Source organism: Lotus japonicus, chromosome 6, assembly GCF_012489685.1.
Source record: "Lotus japonicus ecotype B-129 chromosome 6, LjGifu_v1.2".
Classification (NCBI taxonomy): domain Eukaryota; kingdom Viridiplantae; phylum Streptophyta; class Magnoliopsida; order Fabales; family Fabaceae; genus Lotus; species Lotus japonicus.
In genome coordinates this window covers 66,619,030-66,638,686 of record NC_080046.1, presented here as the reverse complement: position 1 = coordinate 66,638,686, position 19,657 = coordinate 66,619,030, and the positions used below count along the sequence as shown (strand labels likewise).

Below are 19,657 nucleotides of genomic sequence, written 5' to 3'. Positions count from 1 at the left end.
AAATGTGTGGACGGATAAAAAATTTATATACCAATTACAAATACCATGGAGAAGTCCAAGATCAGGCCGGTGGCATCAGCAAGAGATAGATATATTCCTATTGACAGAATCGCCTATTTGCCTTTTTTGCGCTCTATGATGTCAGATCCAACATTTAAAATGCTATGATTGGCATCTGCATATTAAAAACATAGAATCATGCATGAGACAAATAATAAATTAAAGGATGAGTGAGACATTATAGAAAAAATCGACCCTATATTTCCAAAAAGTCTCTATTTATTGATATCTAAAGAATCATAATCTGATGAACTTTGCTCAATTAGCACCTTGGTTCATTTGGAACCAGTCAATTTTTCGTGGTGTCATAAACCAATAGATATACTCTATTGATTGACTATGATTTTACTTTTGTTGTCTTTAAACTGAAAAAAAAAAAAAATCAGTTAAATAAATTTCTAATTTTGTTGTTACACAAGGCTTTGAAGTCATGAGTAAGTATACATGTATAATCTATACCCTGGCCTATATATACCCTTATCTGCAATCTTCAATTTTGCTCTGCCATTTTGTATCAATGTTCAGGCCATTGGGATGGGGGAGGAAAATGAAGCTCCATACGTGACAGTAAGTTTGCAATTTAATTACTTCTACTTTTTTTCATTCTTATAATTCCTTATTGTGTATACTTTGATCAAATAGGATTTCGCCATGTGGAAAGAATTTGATTTATTGACACACCCCAACCCCACCACACTCACAAAATTTTGGAGAATATTTAGGTATTACTAATAATTAACTTATTTTGGAGAAGAAAATACTCTGTTCTTTTCAAGGATGAATGATTTTATCATCTATCTTTATTGTTTGGTCGTTTCATCAAATCACTAGTGCACATAAACTTCTACTCCTCTTCCATGGCGCTGCGCGTGGTTCTTCTCTGCTGACTGGATTTTGAAAGGCTCTGCCTTCAAGATTTTAAATGTGAACTTTGGTTATCAAACTCGAGTTTTAACTCGTAAACTCGACCGATTTTATGAGCCCGGTCATGGAATCGTGTCAAAAGGGTGCTGAACTTGCTTTAGAGTGAACTTGGTTAAACTCGCCCGAGTTCACCGACTTCAGTGTTTATGTTGGTTTTCCTCATTTTTATGTAAAATGTCGTCGTTTTAGGGAGTCAGTCTTAGGTTTTTGTGAAGTTCAACCCTCCTCCCTCTATAAACGCAGAAACACACAGAGAAAAGAGTGAGTTTTAGGGTTTTTGTTCTTCTATCTGTGCGTTGCCCAACTTCTTCTCTTCATCTTCCCCTCCGACATGTTGTGCCTCCTTTGTGCCCAGGAAGCTCTTCTCTCTGTCATCTCCTCATTCGACAACTTCTTCTCTTCATCATTCTCTGTGACAGCGTCTCATTTGCTCTTCAACATCCTCATCACTTACTTCTAAATCCTCGGCTCATGTTCACTGTATTAATTTGTCTCTTTGCTAAGCCTAATTGTTGTCTACTTGTTTGAAATTTGTTATTTGAAATTTTGAAATTTGATTCTGAAATATGTATGAGGACATGCAACAATGTCTCAATGTTTTACATTACTTATGAACCTTAGATTTGGATATTTGAATATTTTATGTATGGTTTGAACTTGTTCTTATCATTATTATTGGATGATTTTGTTAATTTTTAATGTAATTAGTCAGTGTTTATTATTATTATGATGATGTTTTTAATATAATTTCTTACATGATGTAAGCTTTTACGAGTTTAGAATGAGTTTACCCACCTCCACGAGTTTACCTAAGCTTTTAAGTTTGACTACCTTTTTTTTTTGCTACATCGGAAAATTTAAGTTTGACTACCTTGATGTGAACTATAAACTCAAACGCGAAAAATATATAAATAACTATTATTTTACAACATTTCATTCTCACCTTAATCATACTTTTGTCGATAAATCTCATATTAATTATTATGTAATGTTATACTCCCTTCGTTCCTATTTATCTGTCCAGGAAGAGAAGATTCACACAAATTAAGGAAAACAATTAATTGTGTTGATTTTCATGAAAGTATTATTTGTTTTCCTATATAACCCTTTAGAATGTATTTTATCTTTCTTCATTTATTGTTTCTGTAAGGACATTTCTTGGAAAAACATCAATTAATGCTCTCTTAAAACTCTAAGTGGACAGATATATAGGAACACAATTTTTTATCCAAAGTAGACAGTTAATAAGGAACGGAGGGAGTATGAACTAAGACTTAACACTGCAGATGGCGTCATATCATACCAAAAATAGCGTTTTCTTTGTTTGGTCAAACCAATAATAGCGTAAAGGAATAAGCCAATAATAGCTGCAAGGATTATTTTAAGTATCTCATGAAAATCGTGGGTCACTCTGGCCCGACTCATCTTATATGCAAGTCCATATATTTTTGGCCCAGTTTGAGGTGGGTTGGCCTAATATTTCTTTCATAAAATTTAGACAAAAAAAAATATAATTGGATTGACTTCTCTAAAAGTATGAACAAAATGAATCTTCCGAACTACTCTCTTTAGCTCATATGTAGAATAGATTTTGAATTTTCAAACATATCTCTCAAACACTTAGAGTAGAGTGAGTAATGATTCATTTACATTTCACTTTCTCTCCCTTATATTTTTCACATATTTTTTTTTCCATATCTTTCTACACGTTTTGTCACATCATATATCATATATATTTTTTTTCTCTTTTATCTTCTTATTCCTTTAAGTGGAGGTGAACAAAACATTATACAAAACATTTATGCAAAAATGATTTCATCTAAACACACCTTAAGTGGTCTCACTTATCAAATCTAGTCTAGGGTATGCATTTGTTTACAATTTGAGCACTTCTATATAGACCGAAACCGAAACACGTGAAGGTGTGATATAATGTAACAGAGCCAGTAACTATTCACAAGGATTGTATGTAATAAAAATATATATATATATGGACTTCGTATCTACATTCGTTTCGTACTACCAAGTATTTTCCTTCCAATTTTGGTTGCAAATTTTGAAAAGTCGATTTTAAGAGAATTAAAGTTAAAAAATTGATTTATAATCGGAAATGTTATTTAAAAATGATTTTAGAAAAAAATAATTTATTACAAACAAATAGTTGGTTAGAGTCGTACTAGTCATCGAATGATAGCTCTAGTGGTAAGAGCTAGGGGTGTTCATAACCGAACCAATCCAAATAAAACCGACAAACCGATCCAAAAAAACCAATATCCAATCAAACCGAAAACCGAACGGACTGGAAATTGAAAAAACCGAAATTATTTATTGGATCGGATCGGATTTCGGATTTGATTTCCAAAACCGAACCAATCCAATCCAAACCGAACATTCACAAATATGTTTACTTTTAGTTATACATATATCATTCCATTTACACTTACATAGTACATATTTATTGGTTATATATTGATTATATCACACATGCTTATTTATAAAATTACATTTTAATAAAAAAAGTTCAAGTAATTATTTGAACTATATACATGTATCAAAGTAAACAATTATAATCATAATTTAAAAATATGTTACTATGTTATAATTTATGAATGTTATATTAATGTTATAAATTATGTATCGTTGTATTTATCATATATTATATATTTTTAAAATTTATACAACACAATTTCAAAGTATAAAAATGTGAAACAAAAACCGAATAATCCAATCTAATTCAAGCCGCTATAGATTGGATTGGATTGGTTCGGATTTGAATTTAGTCAAAAATCCATTGGATGACAAAATCATAAAACCGATGAGATCGGATCGGATGATTTTTCTCCTCAAAACCGATCCAATCCAATCCGCGAACACCCCTGAGCTAGTGGACATGAGTTGAGGCAGGGCCGTGTAAGCGGTTAAAAGAATTAAGCAACAGCTTAAGGCCCCCAAATTTACTAAGGTCCCAAAAAAATAAAATTAGTTACGAACCATTAATAAATTTTAAACAATTAAAGTATAAAAAAATCAGAATTATATATTTTCTAAATATTAGCCAACTAAAAAAGGATATCTATAGAAAGATAGATTGAATCAGTTAGTTATTTTATCTATTGAAAGTGAAATGTTAGAGTTGCTTAATTATAAAACTCTGATAAATGATTTTGCAGCTAAAAAACTAGAAGTTTAGTATAAAAATTAATATTTTATGTTAAGTTTTTTAAAAAAATTCTAAAAAAAGGACCCATTTGACCTTTTCGCTTAAGACCCCAAAATGTCTGTACACGACCCTGAGTTGAGGATGAGGAGGTTTAGTGATCAAGTCCGGAGAGTCTTGAATTTGAATTTAAAATGACAAAAAATAACATGTTTATATAAATTGTATTTACATTTTATTGATAAAATATACATATATATTTAATATTTTATTTTAAGGTAATTCTAGTTTTAGATTTTAAGTAACTTTTGAGATTTTGTCAGTTTTTTTTATTTCAAGATTAAATATTTATTATGATAAAATAATCATTTTAATAATTAAAATAAAATATTAAAAAATACTCAAAAATGTATACAATATAATGATTAAAAATGTTTTGGATTTTAGGTGACTAGCAAAAATACTCTTTTAAATTATTAGTTTTTCTTAATTAGAAGATGTTGCATGGTGGTTGATCTGTGATCACTTCATCCCTTAACCATATGATTCGGAGTTCCATCTTTTCCTATATGCATGAGTGAACCATACTTTATGATCAGTCGTTTATTATTTACTGCAATTACCTGCAATGAGAGAATTAGTTCTTTGGATCGGCAGATATTTGGTCTAAAAAATTTTGAGATTTTTTGCTGAAAAAAAATTGAAGTAGGACTTTTGCGTGAGGATTCTGGTTACGTCATTTGATGTTAAAGATCCATCAAATTGAATCGACGAAAACAAATATAAAACCACTTAAACACAATACAATAGAATTTTAAGTACAAGTGTCCGACCAATCTCTCATAGTCATGTGGTTTTATATGTAATTGGAGATTCCGGCCAATCTTTCATTTTCAATTATAGGACTTATCCCATAGCAAGTTGCAACCTCCATCCAAAGCAACGTCCAGGGTTGTGTCCACATTAAATTTCAATTTCATCTAATTAAACACTATTATATGAGTATAATCAATCAGCAAACAAACCCTTCTTGTTCAACTTCTATACCAATAGTCAACTCATTATGGCGTAAACTTAAATTCAAGCCTTTAATGAACTTGGACACAATACTGGCTCCCTTCATTCAACGCCTATACGTGTTAATGTTTGGATTTTATTAATTTGGACAAAAATGACACCCCCCCCCACCCCCCCTCTTGTAAACACTGTCATAAAAATGACTTCAATCATTTGTTATTTTTTATTTTAAAATATGAAAGGAACCTACTCATCGATCGAGTGAAGCATAACAAAGTTTCGAATTAAAATTTTATATTCAATTTGATGTAGGTTCAAATCCCATTAAATACTTGGAGATGGTCTCTACCTTACTCCAAAAAATTTGACTTATATATGCAGAGTACCTGTATTAATTCTAAGAAAAAAAATGTTGCAATATTTGGAAAAATATAGTTTTCGAAAAAAATTATCATGTGTCTTTGGAAGGCCAACATACAACATCCGGGGAGAAGGAAACAAAAAAAAAAACTATCCAAACCACTGTGTTTGTGAGTAAATAAATTGATAATTTTGGTCAATGGCAATAATTAAGCTTATCCAGGTGTTATTAGGCTACAAAATGTTTAGTTGATAGGAAAAATGGATTTTAAGAGTTTTATACTATAATCATTATCCATTGTCATTTGACCATTCTTGCCTTATACCACTTGAAATTATAAAAGTTACAAAGTTGCTTGTATTTGCCAGATGTATTTGATTTGTACAAAAAAAATGCGAAGATGAACAATATAAAATTATTTGTTAATACTTCCATGTTTAATTTTAAAAATGATCATATATAGAAAAAAAAATGAAAGATAAAACAATGTATTAAAAATTGTTATTCAATAAATCATGGTACAATGTACTTATGATTTCCCTTTCCATTCTTGATGGTTATTTTCTCCAAGTCCCTTCTTTCTTTTAATCCTTCTTCTCCTCCCTCAATGTTAGCATTGTTCATCGACCACAAAATAGTAAAGATATCAAAAAAGTTGTGCTATACCATGACTCAATTACTAGCTTATACAAGTTGTGCTATAACATTCTCAATTTTTTATTTTTAACAATTTTATTTATTCTTTCACTTACTTTTCTTTTTTTTACAAAAATATTTATTTAAATAATGAAAGTGACATTTTAAAATTTTCATATATTTTTCTAAAAAATGAAATAACATGACAATTTTATAATTATGAATAAAAAATATTTTCTCAAAACAAGTTGATGCTTAAATATCATGGTTGACTTGGATTAATAAATAGAACTATGTATTGTCACAACTTACATCTCACTTCGATCAAGAGTGGACATTTCGAACAATTTCTGGCTCTCTCTATATATAACATGCCTTTGCTTCCTTACAAAACCAAGTTCACTGAATATCTGCTTGGGTAATACATTAGGTACTTCACTTTCCTTTGGTTTCAATCACATGATTTCCATTAATAATCTAACATAAACTTCACATGACAAAATGTGACAATGGATGCAGCTTTATTAAGCAACTGACTCTGAAACAGATTTTCCCACTAACAAAAACTACTTTGAATGTGTTCTTTTCATTGCAGTTGTGTAAATGAGTCAGGTTTTCACAGACGAGGTTGTGGCAAGAGCCATGGAGGACACAGGAAGCGCGCCTTCTTCACGCAGACATCATGGTTTGCCACACATTCATAAGGTGGGAACTGCTCCTAAGCAGACACTTTACCAAGAGATCAAACATTCTGTTAAGGAGACCTTCTTCTTTGACGACCCCTTAAGCCAATTTAAGGGCCAAAGCAGGAAAAGAAAGCTTGTTTTGGGCATGCAATCTGTCTTCCCCATTGTTGAATGGGGAAGAGATTACAATCTTCAAAAGTTCAAGGGTGATTTCATCGCTGGACTCACCATTGCAAGTCTATGTATTCCTCAGGTGAGTAGTAACGTTTGAATGGTGTTGTTATTTATATATAGGAACCTATGACCTAGTCTAAATAAGGCACAAACGTAGGATAAATTAATAACTAATCCAGCACTAGGCTTTCAAGAAGGTCCGTTAGACGCAGAAAAAAAAGTCTAGGACAAGTAATAAGCTAGACTTAGGTTGTAAAATACTTAAGCAAACTAGACCTATTTACACAAAAGCTAACTCGACCTAACTTATTCTCACCCCTATTTGTATATTTTTCCCATGAATATTGGTATGAGTTTTTGGATGATGTATAACAGGACATTGCATACGCAAAGCTTGCAAATTTGAACCCTGAGCATGCACTGTGTGAGTATCTTGGTTCATTTTAAGCAACTTTTGACATGTTGGTTCATCACATAGATGTCCCTCTCTTCAGTTTCATGACTTGTTTTTCTTTCTGTGTGTGCAGACACAAGCTTTGTGGCTCCTCTTGTCTATGCATTCATGGGAACCTCCAGAGATATTGCCATAGGACCTGTAGCCGTGGTGTCCCTCTTGCTTGGGACTATGCTTACCGATGAGATTGCCGACTCTAAAAACCCTGACTACCTACGTCTTGCATATACTGCCACCTTCTTCGCAGGAATCACTCAATTGGCACTAGGATTTTTCAGGTATAGTGTCGAGAAGTCTCACATTAGCTAGAGATATAGCTAAAATAGTTCAAAGTTTTCGATATATGATTCTTGTGTTGCAATCTATGCATGACTTTGCAGGCTTGGTTTCTTGATTGACTTCCTATCTCATGCTGCCATTGTGGGATTCATGGGTGGAGCTGCCATCACTATTGCACTGCAACAGCTTAAAGGTCTACTAGGCTTAAAAACTTTCACAAAGAAAACTGATATTGTTTCTGTTATGCGCTCGGTTTGGAAACCAGTGGAACATGGGGTAAAGCTTCATCTTTATTTGATATTCTCCTTCAGTGTTGTAGATAAAACCTCACAAACCTTTTCTTTTTCCTTTGCTGACAGTGGAATTGGGAGACTATAGTCATTGGAATGTCATTCTTGGTCTTCATTCTTATAACAAATTATATTGTAAGAATGCAACAATTTTTCTTCTTCTCTTCCTCTCCATTAGAACTTTCATAACTGTTCTGTTGTGATGAACAGGCCAAAAAGAATAAGAAACTCTTTTGGGTGGCCGCAATCGCTCCTATGATCTCTGTTGTAGTGTCTACCTTTTGTGTGTACATTACCAGGGCTGACAAGAAAGGAGTGGCGATTGTAAGTAGCCAAAATTGCTTGACTAGTTAAACAAAATTAAACACTGTAAGTGTAAACTCAATGTATGCTATTTCAGGTGAAACATATAAAAGAAGGTGTGAATCCTGCATCTGCTAGTGAAATATTTTTCAGTGGAGAATATTTTGGTGCTGGTGTTAAGATTGGTGTGGTATCTGGTATGGTAGCACTCACGGTAAGCAAATTTCTCCTCATGACTTGTTTCATTTCTGAGACTCTGCTAGACACTTAATTGAGTCAAATTCTTTGAACATTAGGAAGCTGTAGCGATTGCGAGAACATTTGCTGCCATGAAAGACTATTCAATCGATGGTAATAAAGAAATGGTGGCAATGGGAACAATGAACATTGTTGGTTCCTTGACATCTTCTTATGTGGCTACAGGTACCCAAGAGGACACACTCACTCAATCCTGTTTGAATTGAACCTATCATCACTTTGATCTTAATAAGTGTTTTTGATCTCTATGCAGGGTCTTTTTCGCGCTCAGCAGTGAACTACATGGCTGGTTGTAAAACTGCTGTATCAAACATTGTTATGTCCATGGTCTTATTACTAACTCTGCTAGTTATCACACCTCTATTTAAGTACACTCCAAATGCTGTCCTCGCTTCAATTATCATAGCAGCTGTGATGAACCTGGTTGACGTTCAAGCAGCTATTCTTCTGTGGAAGATTGACAAATTCGACTTTGTGGCTTGCATGGGAGCCTTCTTTGGTGTGATCTTCAAAAGTGTTGAGATTGGCCTTCTTATCGCGGTAATGAAAACATTAAGAGAAATTCAAAAGAAAATATTACATCTCCAATTCACCTTATCCACAATATTTAGTACTTACTTGACCTCTTTTATGCAGGTGGCAATATCTTTTGCCAAAATCCTTTTACAAGTGACAAGGCCAAGGACTGCAATACTTGGGAAGCTTTCAGGGACTAAAGTTTACAGGAATATCCTTCAATATCCCAAAGCAACCCAGATTCCTGGCATGTTGATTATCAGGGTTGACTCTGCAATCTACTTCTCAAACTCCAACTATATCAAGGACAGGTATAAGTATAACATTAACATACACAATCCCAGATCAAGGTTCAGAAAATGTAGATTTGCTTAGCTTATTAATGAAACTAAGTTTGGTGATTAACTAAATCATACTTCACAGAATTTTGAAGTGGGTGACTGATGAAGAGGTCCAAAGGACAGCGAGCGAATTTCCCAGCATACAGTCTCTCATTGTTGAAATGTCACGTAAGGCTTTACATGATATCCTTCCATCATGATATTCGTGATTAATTTGGATGAATGAATTTATTCACTTGCAATATTCTTGCAGCTGTTACTGATATTGACACAAGTGGCATCCATGCCTTGGAAGATTTATTTAAGAGCCTTAAGAAAAGAGAAGTGCAGGTAATAAATAATCACATAATTCAACATTTTTTACATGGTTAGTCATTTCTGTGGGAAATCATCTGGAAAATCTCTAGTTGCAGATCAAGCTTAACTCTCTGCGTGTTGTATTTACTTGGCAAAGATTCAAAACATTGATACAACCATGCTCCTTATGCAATAGCTTAAGTCAACCAACTAATCAATTGAATTCATCTTTAATGATATTATTATGTACAAAATAACTTCAGCTTGTAATAAATCATTGTGATGATGTTCATATCTGTGGCCTTTTTACAGCTTCTCCTGGCAAACCCGGGGCCAATTGTGATAGAGAAGCTCCATGCCTCCAAGTTATCGGACATAATTGGGGAAGATAAAATATTTTCATCAGTGGATGATGCCGTTGCAACTTTTGGTCCAAAGGGTGAAGTAAAGTAACTGTTTCAACATGTTTAAGCCAAAGATGCAAAAGTGGTTTGTAGTTTCATAGGAAAGCTAATGGGTATAGATTTGTATTCAGTTGATGTGATTCTCTTAAGCCAACTCGTTTGTAGTTTTGTTGTGATTCTCTTGATTTCTACTTCAGTTGATGTGATGTATAAAATAGGCTTAATCCAGTTTTTGGTCCCCATCTTTTGTCATAAATATGGCTTTAGTCCCTCGCCGGAGCAAAGGTGGGGAGGTCCCCAGTTTTTGGCAAAATAGTTGGCTTTGGTCCCTCCGGCCGGTTGGGTCAACGCCGGAGCTCCGCCGGCTGACGTGGCCGGTGCCACGTCAATTAATGAGGCCAGCTGGATTTTTTTTTTCCTTTTTTCATTAAATTTAAATAAAATTAAAACTTACTAATTATCTTACTAATTATTTACATATTTTAATAAAAAAAATACAAATTAAATAGAAGAAGATGGACTCAAAGCAGACGACACCCTCAAAGCACCCAAAGCTTCTACTTCTTCGTCTTCTTCATGCTAAAGAAGAATTAGGGTTTCTGAGTTCATATTCATCTCTGTTCTTCATATCTGTTCTTCATCTTTGTTCCTCATCTCTGTTCTTCATCTTTGTTCCTCATCTCTGTTCTTCATCTCTCGTCCTTCCTCATTCTCTGGCCAATTGTGCAAATGTCTCAAACGTCAAGGGAATCTCGATCTGGTTCAAAATCTTCTTCTTCCATTGCTGTTCGACGCACAATGATACGACGTGGGAGGTGTAATTGCGGAGACCTGGTAGTGTATTTGACTTCCCACACTGATATTAACCCGAATAGAAATTTCTGGAGATGCAGACATTTCTTGGTAAGCCATTTATGTCTTTGTTATGTTGTTACTGAAATTATCATTGTTCTTTTTAATTTTTGAGCCTAATGAGTAAAGTGCTTTTATTCGATTTTATCTCAGAGACCAAATGACTGTGGCTTTTTTCTATGGGATGATGAGTCTGGCTTAGATGGTGCAGAGAGACAAAATGTAATTGAAGGGGTGAAAACATTTGAAGAATTGGAGGATATGAAAAGGAGATTGGCAGAAAGACAGATGGAATTGGAGGCTACGAAGAGGAAGTGGGAGGACACTTTGACCAAATTGGAGGACATGAAGACCAAATTGGAGGATAGCCAGTTGAAGATTGTCAATCTGCAATGGAACCTTAAATGAGAAATTCAGAAGAATAACTTGGCAATTTTGACATGTATTATGTTGTTTGTAGTGGTTGTATGGCTTCGTGTGTAATGGATTGTGGTGGATGTAACCGTAGTGGAGTGTAGCAGTAATCTAAACCTTACATTTTGTACCAGTGAATGAAATTAATATGTTGGATCTCATCCTTGTTACATAGCTTTATTTTGGATCGCGTCCCTTGTTCCACATCTTTATTTTGGATGTCGTCCCTATGAAGGGTTTATAGAATTGGTTACAGTCCTTTAATACAAAAAAATGGTTTGGTCTTAGTCCCTGCAAAACTCAATTGGAATAAGTCCCTGCCAGACAGTATACATGAATCAATTGGAATAAGTCCCTGCCAGTATACATGAATCAATATGGAGCAATTAATGAAGAAGAGGAAGGTGAAGACATTAACATAAGCTTTATAACATAGTCAGAAAGGGCAGAGCCACAGATTTAAATAGTACTACAAAATGATAGTGGTCCATCCACTACAGATCTTAAATAGGCCAAGTGGGCATTAGTGGTCCATATTTCAAACATTACAGGCATTAAAAAACAGAACAGACATCATGTATCCATGTTCCATGTGCATCTCTAATAAACTATTACATCATACTCAAAGGAAAGATTCCCTTTGAAGCAAACAAAAAGTTAAAGTCTCCTCCACAGTTAAAGTCTTCTTCAATTAGGTCAATTATTGTCCCTCTCAAGTAGATGGATCTTGATTTGCCTCCTCCACAGTTTTTGCCCTCTGTCCACCATCACCTTGAACTTCCTGCACATTTATATTCCCCTGTATTGAAATAAAAGGTGGTATAAGTTTTGAGAATTTATAGAGATTTCATGATAATTCAGATCTTATAAACTTACTACAGGATTTTGTGCTGCTACAGTTGGTGGCTGAGGAGGTTGTGTTGCTTCAGTGGGTTGCTGAGGAGGTTGTGCTGCTTCAGTAGGTTGCTGAGGAGGTTGTGCTGCTTCAGTAGGCTCAGTTTCAGGAACATCTTCAGTGGGCTGAGATGTAGGTGGGTTTGTGCAAGTTCTTATGTTGTGGCCTATGGTTCCACATCTTCCACATCTGTGTCTAGAATTAGGCCTAGATCCTTCATCAGTGTCATCCTCATGTGGATCCCTCCTCCTAAGCTTTTTGGGCCTTCCAGGCTTCCTTTTGTACAAGGGAGGCAGAATTGGTGCATCTGGAGTGTATGGCCACATTCTCTTGCCATTGATTGGGGTGATGCCATGGGCATAGGTTGCCTGGTATGCATCTCTTCCGTAGTAAGAATCGATATAGGATTCAGCATGACCACCATTGAATGAAATAGCTGCCACAGCATGTCTACAAGGGATGCCCACTAGATCCCACCAATTACATGTGCATGATCTCTGCCTTAGGTCAACAATGAACTGATCTCCATCTAATACAGACTTAACCTCATACTTGGCATGTCCACATGCTTGTGGTACCCAATTATTGCTGCTTTTAGTCTCCCAGGCTAACCTTTTCAATGGCTTGGGCATGAAAGGATGGTTATATCTCTGAAATTTCTCATTCAATGCAGCAAACCTACCCATCAGATAGCTCCTGATCCAGTCAATCATTGTGAGAATTGGTTTGTCCCTAGCAAGCAGTATGGTAGCATTGAAGGCCTCTGAAAGATTATTCATGAGGACATCACATTTTGGATACAAAGTAAAAGCATGCTTGCACCATGATTTCTTGGGATGAGTCATCAACCAGTCATGAGCTTCTTCATTCACTTCCTTCAGTTCTCTCATCTTTTCCTCAAACAGGTGTACATAAGTGGCCTTAGCTGCCTGCATCATGAGATCTCTTATAACCACTCCACCCCCAAATTTCTTTTTGAAATTTGCATACAAATGTCTTAGACAGAATCTGTGTTCCACTCCTGGCATGAGCTCATCAAACACTGAAAGTAGACCCTGAATAGGAGAACAAAACATTACAAGATAGGTCAAGGGTAAGTTGAATGTTTATAATTCAGTAAGACAAGATAGCCAAACAATAACAACCAGTCATGAGCTTACCTTCTGCTGGTCAGAGATAAATATCCATCTTCTCAGCCCTCCAATGTCTGCCAATAGGAGTTCCAGGAACCATTTCCAGCTTTCTTTACACTCTGACTCCACAACTGCAAAAGCTATTGGGAAGTATTGGTCGTTGGGGTCTCTGCCAACAGCACACAATAGTATCCCACCATACTGTGTCTTGAGATGACACCCATCAAGACCTATGAAAGGCCTGCAACCAGCAACAAATCCTCTTTTGCATCCCTCTAAACAGATATAGTATCTGTTGAACCTGGGTTGACTAATCTGAGCAGTTGGAGGAAGACAATGGAATTTGTAGGAATTTCCAGGTGAGGCTCTCTTCAATTCAGCACTAAACCTGAACAAAGTGGTGTATTGGCTGGCAGCATCCCCCTCAACTATGGCCAAAGCCTTTTGTCTTGCCCTCCATGCCCTCCATGTTGTGATCCCAGTACTGTAATGGATCCTCATCTCATCAACAACTTCACTCAACCTGTATTTCCTTACAATAGAGACCTTTTCCTTTAGCTTGCTGGCAACAAAATCAGATGTGGCACTCCTGTTGTTGTACACCCTAGAACAGGTATGTTCAGGAATCAAAGTCTTTATACTATATGTGTGCTTGCCACCAACCTTACTCAAGAATATCAAGAACCCACATCTTCTCCTGCAAATGGCCCTCACTCTAACATCATCATTTTTCAGAAACTTCAACTCCCTCCCATTACGCACTGAATGGTCCCTCAGAGCTTGTCTGAATTGTTGAATTGAGGTAAATTCCATGCCAAGTTTAAACTTGAATTCAGCTTTCATGTCTTCCTCATGATACTGGGGGTGCTTTTTCTTGGGCCTTCTCGGTCTTCTTCTTTTTTTCTGCTTACCTTCATTGCCTTGAGCTTCACAATCAGTTTCTGACTCATAACCACTAGAAACACTGTCCAGACTCTCAGAATCCCATTCCTTTTCCATGTAATGGTCATTGTGAAAACCCTCAACTCCCTCATAGTCCCAATTGTCCATGTAAGGGCCATGTTGGTGTTCAGGTTCACTGCCATGTTCATGCCCATGTTGTTGTTCAGGTTCATTGCCATCTTCATTGTCATGTTCAACTGCAACACTTTTTCCAGACCTCATTCTCTTCAGCTGCTCATTTAATTGTCCCTCTGCCTCTCCAATTATGGAGTTGTCAAACCCATCATTCAAATCATAAGCCCTCTCTTCCTCACTTTCAGAAAAATGCACCTCATCAGTGTCACATCCAGAAGTTTCATCAGTGAAACTCATCTCATCATCATTGAGCACATCCCTAGACCTCTTCGCTTGTTCTTGTTCCTCCTCATCACTGGAGAGGATCAACATTTCAGGGAGACCCCTTTGCCTTTTGGAAGACCCCCCCATAAACATTACCCTATTGGACCTCCTCAAAGACTGTGAAGCAGGCCTCTTGGAAGGAATGTATTTTTCAGGTGGGGCAGTTTTTGGGAGTGCTTTGGGTGGGATAGTTTTGGTTGGTGATTTGGTTGGGACAGATTTGGTGGGAGCTTTGGGTGGGGCATTTTTTGTTGGTGCTTTGGGTGGGGCGGTTTTGGTTGGTGCTTTGGGTGGGACAGATTTGGATGGTGCTTTGGGTGGGACAGTTTTCGTGGGAGCTTTGGGTGGGATAGTTTTGGTTGGTGATTTGGTTGGGACAGATTTGATGGAAGCTTTAGGTTGGGCAGTTTTGGATGGTGCTTTGGGTGGGACAGTTTTTGTGGAAGCTTTGGGTGGGATAGTTTTGGTTGGTGCTTTGGGTGGGATAGTTTTGATTGGTGCTTTGGATGGGGCAGTTTTGGATGGTGCTTTAGATGGTGCACTTGACCCAGCATTGTCTTTGGAGGGTTTAGGTGGGATGGTTTTGGGCTTAGAGGGTTTTGCTATGGCAGATTTGGTTTGAGGAGCCTTGGTGGTTCGAGTATTCTTTGATGGAGGCTTGGATGTGACTGGTGGTGGTGGTGGTGGTATCACTGTCAATGGGGTGCAATTCAAACCTATTGGTAACTCTTCTTCATCGTGCTCAACAAACACCTCCACATTAACCTGCCTTTTCTCAGCATACTTCCCAAGATTCATGGCATGCAGATCATTAGACAATGGCCTAATCTTGTGATTGACAATATCCTCTTCTTTCCTCCACCACAACTTGAACTTGCCTACAGTGTAGCCCAGGTCCCTCACAAGATCACGACAATCAAAGAAGCACCACATGTCAACATCAATGCCAGAATGAACATTAACACGTCCCTCTCTGTAATGCAGGTGAGGATCATGAAAAAAAATCCCCTGATGGTAGATAACCACCGTGAACGTCATCCTACACAAGACATTGAAGGAATCATATAATCAGTTTGAACCCTAAATCGACCACATAACAATACCCAGATTTGGGAATGGAAAACCGTAAATCAACTCAACACTGATAGTAACTAACAAAGTAGTACCCAAAACCCTAAATCAACTCAACATCCAAAACCCTAAATCAACTCAACACCCATGAACCAAGTAGTCGAACGCGATTTACGAAAGCAAACCAGTACAAGAAGGGAGATCGACCGAAGTACTAACCTTGCAAGCTTCGTAGTCGCCTTCGTTCTTCGATTCTGGGTTCTTCCTTCTTTCTCCCTTGTTTCTTCCTTCGTTCTTCCTTCTTTCTCCCTTGTTTCTTCCTTCGTTCTTCCTTCTTTCTCCCGGGCAAAATTGACTGTGTTAATTCAGTTTCTAGGTAATTTAATGTGTTATAATTAAGAAGCTAGTTAATTGAGTGAAGGATAATTAGTAAATAATTAGTAAGATAATTAGTAAGTTTTAATTTTATTTAAATTTAATGAAAAAAGGAAAAAAAAATCCAGCTGGCCTCATTAATTGACGTGGCACCGGCCACGTCAGCCGGCGGAGCTCCGGCGTTGACCCAACCGGCCGGAGGGACCAAAGCCAACTATTTTGCCAAAAACTGGGGACCTAGCCCCACCTTTGCTCCGGCGAGGGACTAAAGCCATATTTATGACAAAAGATGGGGACCAAAAACTGGATTAAGCCTATAAAATAAGAGTAGGAAAGTAGGAAAGGAAAAAGAAGATGTGTTCTGTTTGGGAAATGTTAGATGGTGCAATTAGTTTCGACACGAATCTGCACAATGTCGACGAGTTATTATTATATTGCCTTTTTCTCTTGTATGATTAACATCTTTTTGCATCACTACTGCAATCTGATTGATCATAAATGATTTTATTGTAGCTGGAGCTTGATTATAAATAATGTTTGGGAAGTTTTTTATTACACTTGATGACCTATGCTTATACCACTAGGAACAATATGACATACTGCAATCACCATCAAGATTGTAGAGTTCAATTTTCTTTTTCTTTCTCTCAGTCTACGATTAGAAGAATGTTTATCTGCAAATTATAGGAATGCAAAATACTTAAAACCCAGATAAGCTGAAACAGGCAAGTCCTCTAATGCACACATAATTAAAAAGACAAGTGATCACACCTATTCAGATTGTGTTATGGTTCATTTTCTATCATGCATATAACACTAAAATAAGAACAAAGGCCTAACCAACAATACAAGAAGTTAGAAAGTGTAGAATAGGGCATCTAATATATGATCAATGGAATTGGAGAGAAATACAAAAAACACTGCATGCATTAACAATTTAACATTACATCCAACACAAATAAAAAGTAGAAAAAAGCTACTAGAAGATGATGATACACCAAACACGATCAAGCAACTAGTAAGTGATATTCAAGGGAATTAGGAATTTGGAGGAAGAAAGGGACAAGAGAGTGACCAAAAAAGTAAAAGTAAGGACTTTTGAAATTCTGGTTCTCGCACAGGACAGATGTCGAACACGATGTTGGGACAATCGGTTCGACAATTGCACAACAATACAGAAATTAAGCCACAACGTTTAATACAGTAGAAACAGCACAGTAGCAGCAATAAATCACTAAAAAACACAGAGAATTGTTAACCCAGTTCGGTGCAACATCACCTACATCTGGAGGGCTTTAGCCCGAGAAAGATAATCCACTATTATAGAGAATCAAGTACAAAAATGTTTTAACAGAACTGCCCCAGTTCCCAGCCTTTCTACCTATTCCTACCTGTGGTTTATTACTTAGGTCTCCCCCTAAGTATGAGAACCCCCTCTCACTTTCTCTCACAATCACTGCCACAGTGATTGAAAATACAAATAGTATAAAGATTGATCTCATGATCAAACAACAATTTTGAAGAGATTACAACTCAACTAAATAAACCAACTCTATGCCATATGATGATCAATGGAGACAATAAAGTGGTGTACAAATAACACAATAAGGACTCAAACCACGAACCCTAAAAACACCATCCTTGGGTGCCCAACGCACACTTAACAACTAGGGTTAAGCCTCCTTAAATAGACATTCACTTAAGGCTTGGATCTTCAATGGGCCGAATGTCATAGAGTCTACAACAGCACTTCTGGAAAGAATCTTCAAGGAATCAAATCTTACCAGAATAAAGAAACAGAACAAAGTAAAACGGAATTCAAACTTTGAGATAGACTTGGTTCACACGTTATCAATCTTGTTACTTCAGCCAAGATTAAAAACAAACACGCCTTCAGAAGATAAAACACACATCATAGAATAAATCTTCTGAATCACCATCCAGTCAGCAGCCCAACAAACAACTTGATTTCAGCGATTGAACTACCAACATACATAAGCACAACATGTTGCTCCAGATGTTGGAAGTTGGAACATATGGTTGCACATCATGTTTTAAGCAAAATGCAGCCAATCAAAAAGAACTACAACTTTGATTAGTCATATTATCAATTCACCATCAATCACCAAAATGAACCCTCTTTAGTCTGTACACACACATGGAATTAGGCCATTCATGCATCAACCACCAAAATTACTGGTGCCTATTTCACCAAACCCACTACCACACATTAGATTCAGAACCCGACATGAAATGGAGGAATGCACAAAAAATAACCCAATTGAAACATGACTCAAAAAAGTAATCAATTTCTAGAAGTGATAAAGTTTCTGAGTTCTTACCGGTGAGAAGAAGTGGAGAATCTGCAGAGCTCATTGGTAGTTTATGGTGGTAGGTTCTTTTTCTTAAATAAATGTAGCAAATAAAACATGCATTTTGTGACGGTTTAATTCTGTCGCAAAACCTGACAATGAATTTGTGACAGATTTAACCTCTGTCGCAATATAGCGACAGATAATTTCTGTCGCAAATATAGTGACAGTTTTCCGTCGCAAGTTCCCTGATAAGTGATAAGGCCTTGGTGACGGATGTTCTTTCTGTCGCAAACTTGCTGATAAGAATTTGTGACGGATTTTATTTCCCTCGCAAGCCTGTGACATACTCGATTTCCGTCGCAAGTTCGTTAACAAGGTATTGGTGACGGATCTGTTTTCCGTCGCAAACGGTCAAATTTCAGTGGAAAATAGGCTTTTTTTATAAATGATTAAAAAAACGCCTTTATGGTGGCCGCCAGTAATTTTTTTAATGAGGCTAAACCTTGTTTATATATAACAATTAAGTGATAGTGATTTGAATTAACTTATAATATATAATTCATCTACATGTGATTGCAATCTACTCTAAGGGCCATTACAACTATTATCATGGACAAAACCCAGATGAAATTTTTTCTTATAAAATTGTTAAGAAGAATGATCATCAGATTTGGATTGATGCTTTCAGGTATTTTGATTGTTATTTATGTGCTAGCTCTCACTAATGTACTGTATACCATGTTACTTATGATTTATGAACAATCACATATATGCAAGTAAATTAAAACTGTAAAAGTAGAATAATGCACCACTGAATATGATTGACAGGTAATGAAGAATTTTGACTATTTGTGCTCAAAACGTTTGTCCAACATGCTTTACAAAGTGCAAACTGAGAATCAGAGACCTCATTGGATTTTTTTAACAATGTCCTCAAAATTCAAGAAAAATAGAGTATAAGGGAGAAAATTAAATGAATCATATGGTCAAGTATTATGCTCTATATATTAGGAGAGAGATCGGAATACTAATAACAATATCTGTGAGATCTCTAAGCATATTTATACTGACGACAAACATTAAACTTATTGACGAGTTCAAACC

The 19,657-nt window shown here is 36.2% G+C and overlaps 2 protein-coding genes across 3 annotated transcripts; both read left to right on the top strand.

The window, feature by feature from the left end:
• Nucleotides 1-479: 479 nt before the first annotated feature.
• Nucleotides 480-10,385, top strand: LOC130723119 (high affinity sulfate transporter 2-like). Of its 2 annotated transcripts, none has more exons than XM_057574072.1 (14): nucleotides 480-627; nucleotides 6,751-7,094; nucleotides 7,391-7,439; nucleotides 7,543-7,747; nucleotides 7,850-8,024; nucleotides 8,108-8,173; nucleotides 8,249-8,362; nucleotides 8,439-8,555; nucleotides 8,638-8,764; nucleotides 8,853-9,139; nucleotides 9,236-9,426; nucleotides 9,539-9,624; nucleotides 9,710-9,786; nucleotides 10,066-10,385. In XM_057574072.1, the coding sequence occupies exons 2-14, from the start codon at nucleotides 6,759-6,761 to the stop codon at nucleotides 10,204-10,206; spliced, it is 1,971 nt and encodes a 656-aa protein (XP_057430055.1). In that variant the 5' UTR covers nucleotides 480-627; nucleotides 6,751-6,758; the 3' UTR covers nucleotides 10,207-10,385. The 2 variants fall into 2 exon arrangements, with proteins under 2 accessions (XP_057430055.1, XP_057430054.1); XM_057574071.1 differs by lacking the exon at nucleotides 480-627 and adding an exon at nucleotides 6,440-6,585.
• Nucleotides 10,386-10,537: 152 nt separating this feature from the next.
• LOC130723120 (uncharacterized protein At4g04775-like) lies at nucleotides 10,538-11,613 on the top strand. Its single transcript, XM_057574073.1, has 2 exons — nucleotides 10,538-11,060; nucleotides 11,163-11,613. The coding sequence occupies exons 1-2, from the start codon at nucleotides 10,887-10,889 to the stop codon at nucleotides 11,415-11,417; spliced, it is 429 nt and encodes a 142-aa protein (XP_057430056.1). The 5' UTR covers nucleotides 10,538-10,886; the 3' UTR covers nucleotides 11,418-11,613.
• Nucleotides 11,614-19,657: the final 8,044 nt, after the last annotated feature.

Bases quoted from the DNA above. Each gene is read 5' to 3' on its own strand.
- LOC130723119 (XM_057574072.1), top strand. From the start codon at position 6,759: ATGAGTCAGGTTTTCACAGACGAGGTTGTGGCAAGAGCCATGGAGGAC. The intron at 8,174-8,248 runs GTAAGAATGCAA...TGTGATGAACAG, and splicing joins TTCTTATAACAAATTATATT to GCCAAAAAGAATAAGAAACT. The intron at 9,625-9,709 runs GTAAGGCTTTAC...ATATTCTTGCAG, and splicing joins TCTCATTGTTGAAATGTCAC to CTGTTACTGATATTGACACA.
- LOC130723120 (XM_057574073.1), top strand. From the start codon at position 10,887: ATGTCTCAAACGTCAAGGGAATCTCGATCTGGTTCAAAATCTTCTTCT. The intron at 11,061-11,162 runs GTAAGCCATTTA...ATTTTATCTCAG, and splicing joins GGAGATGCAGACATTTCTTG to AGACCAAATGACTGTGGCTT.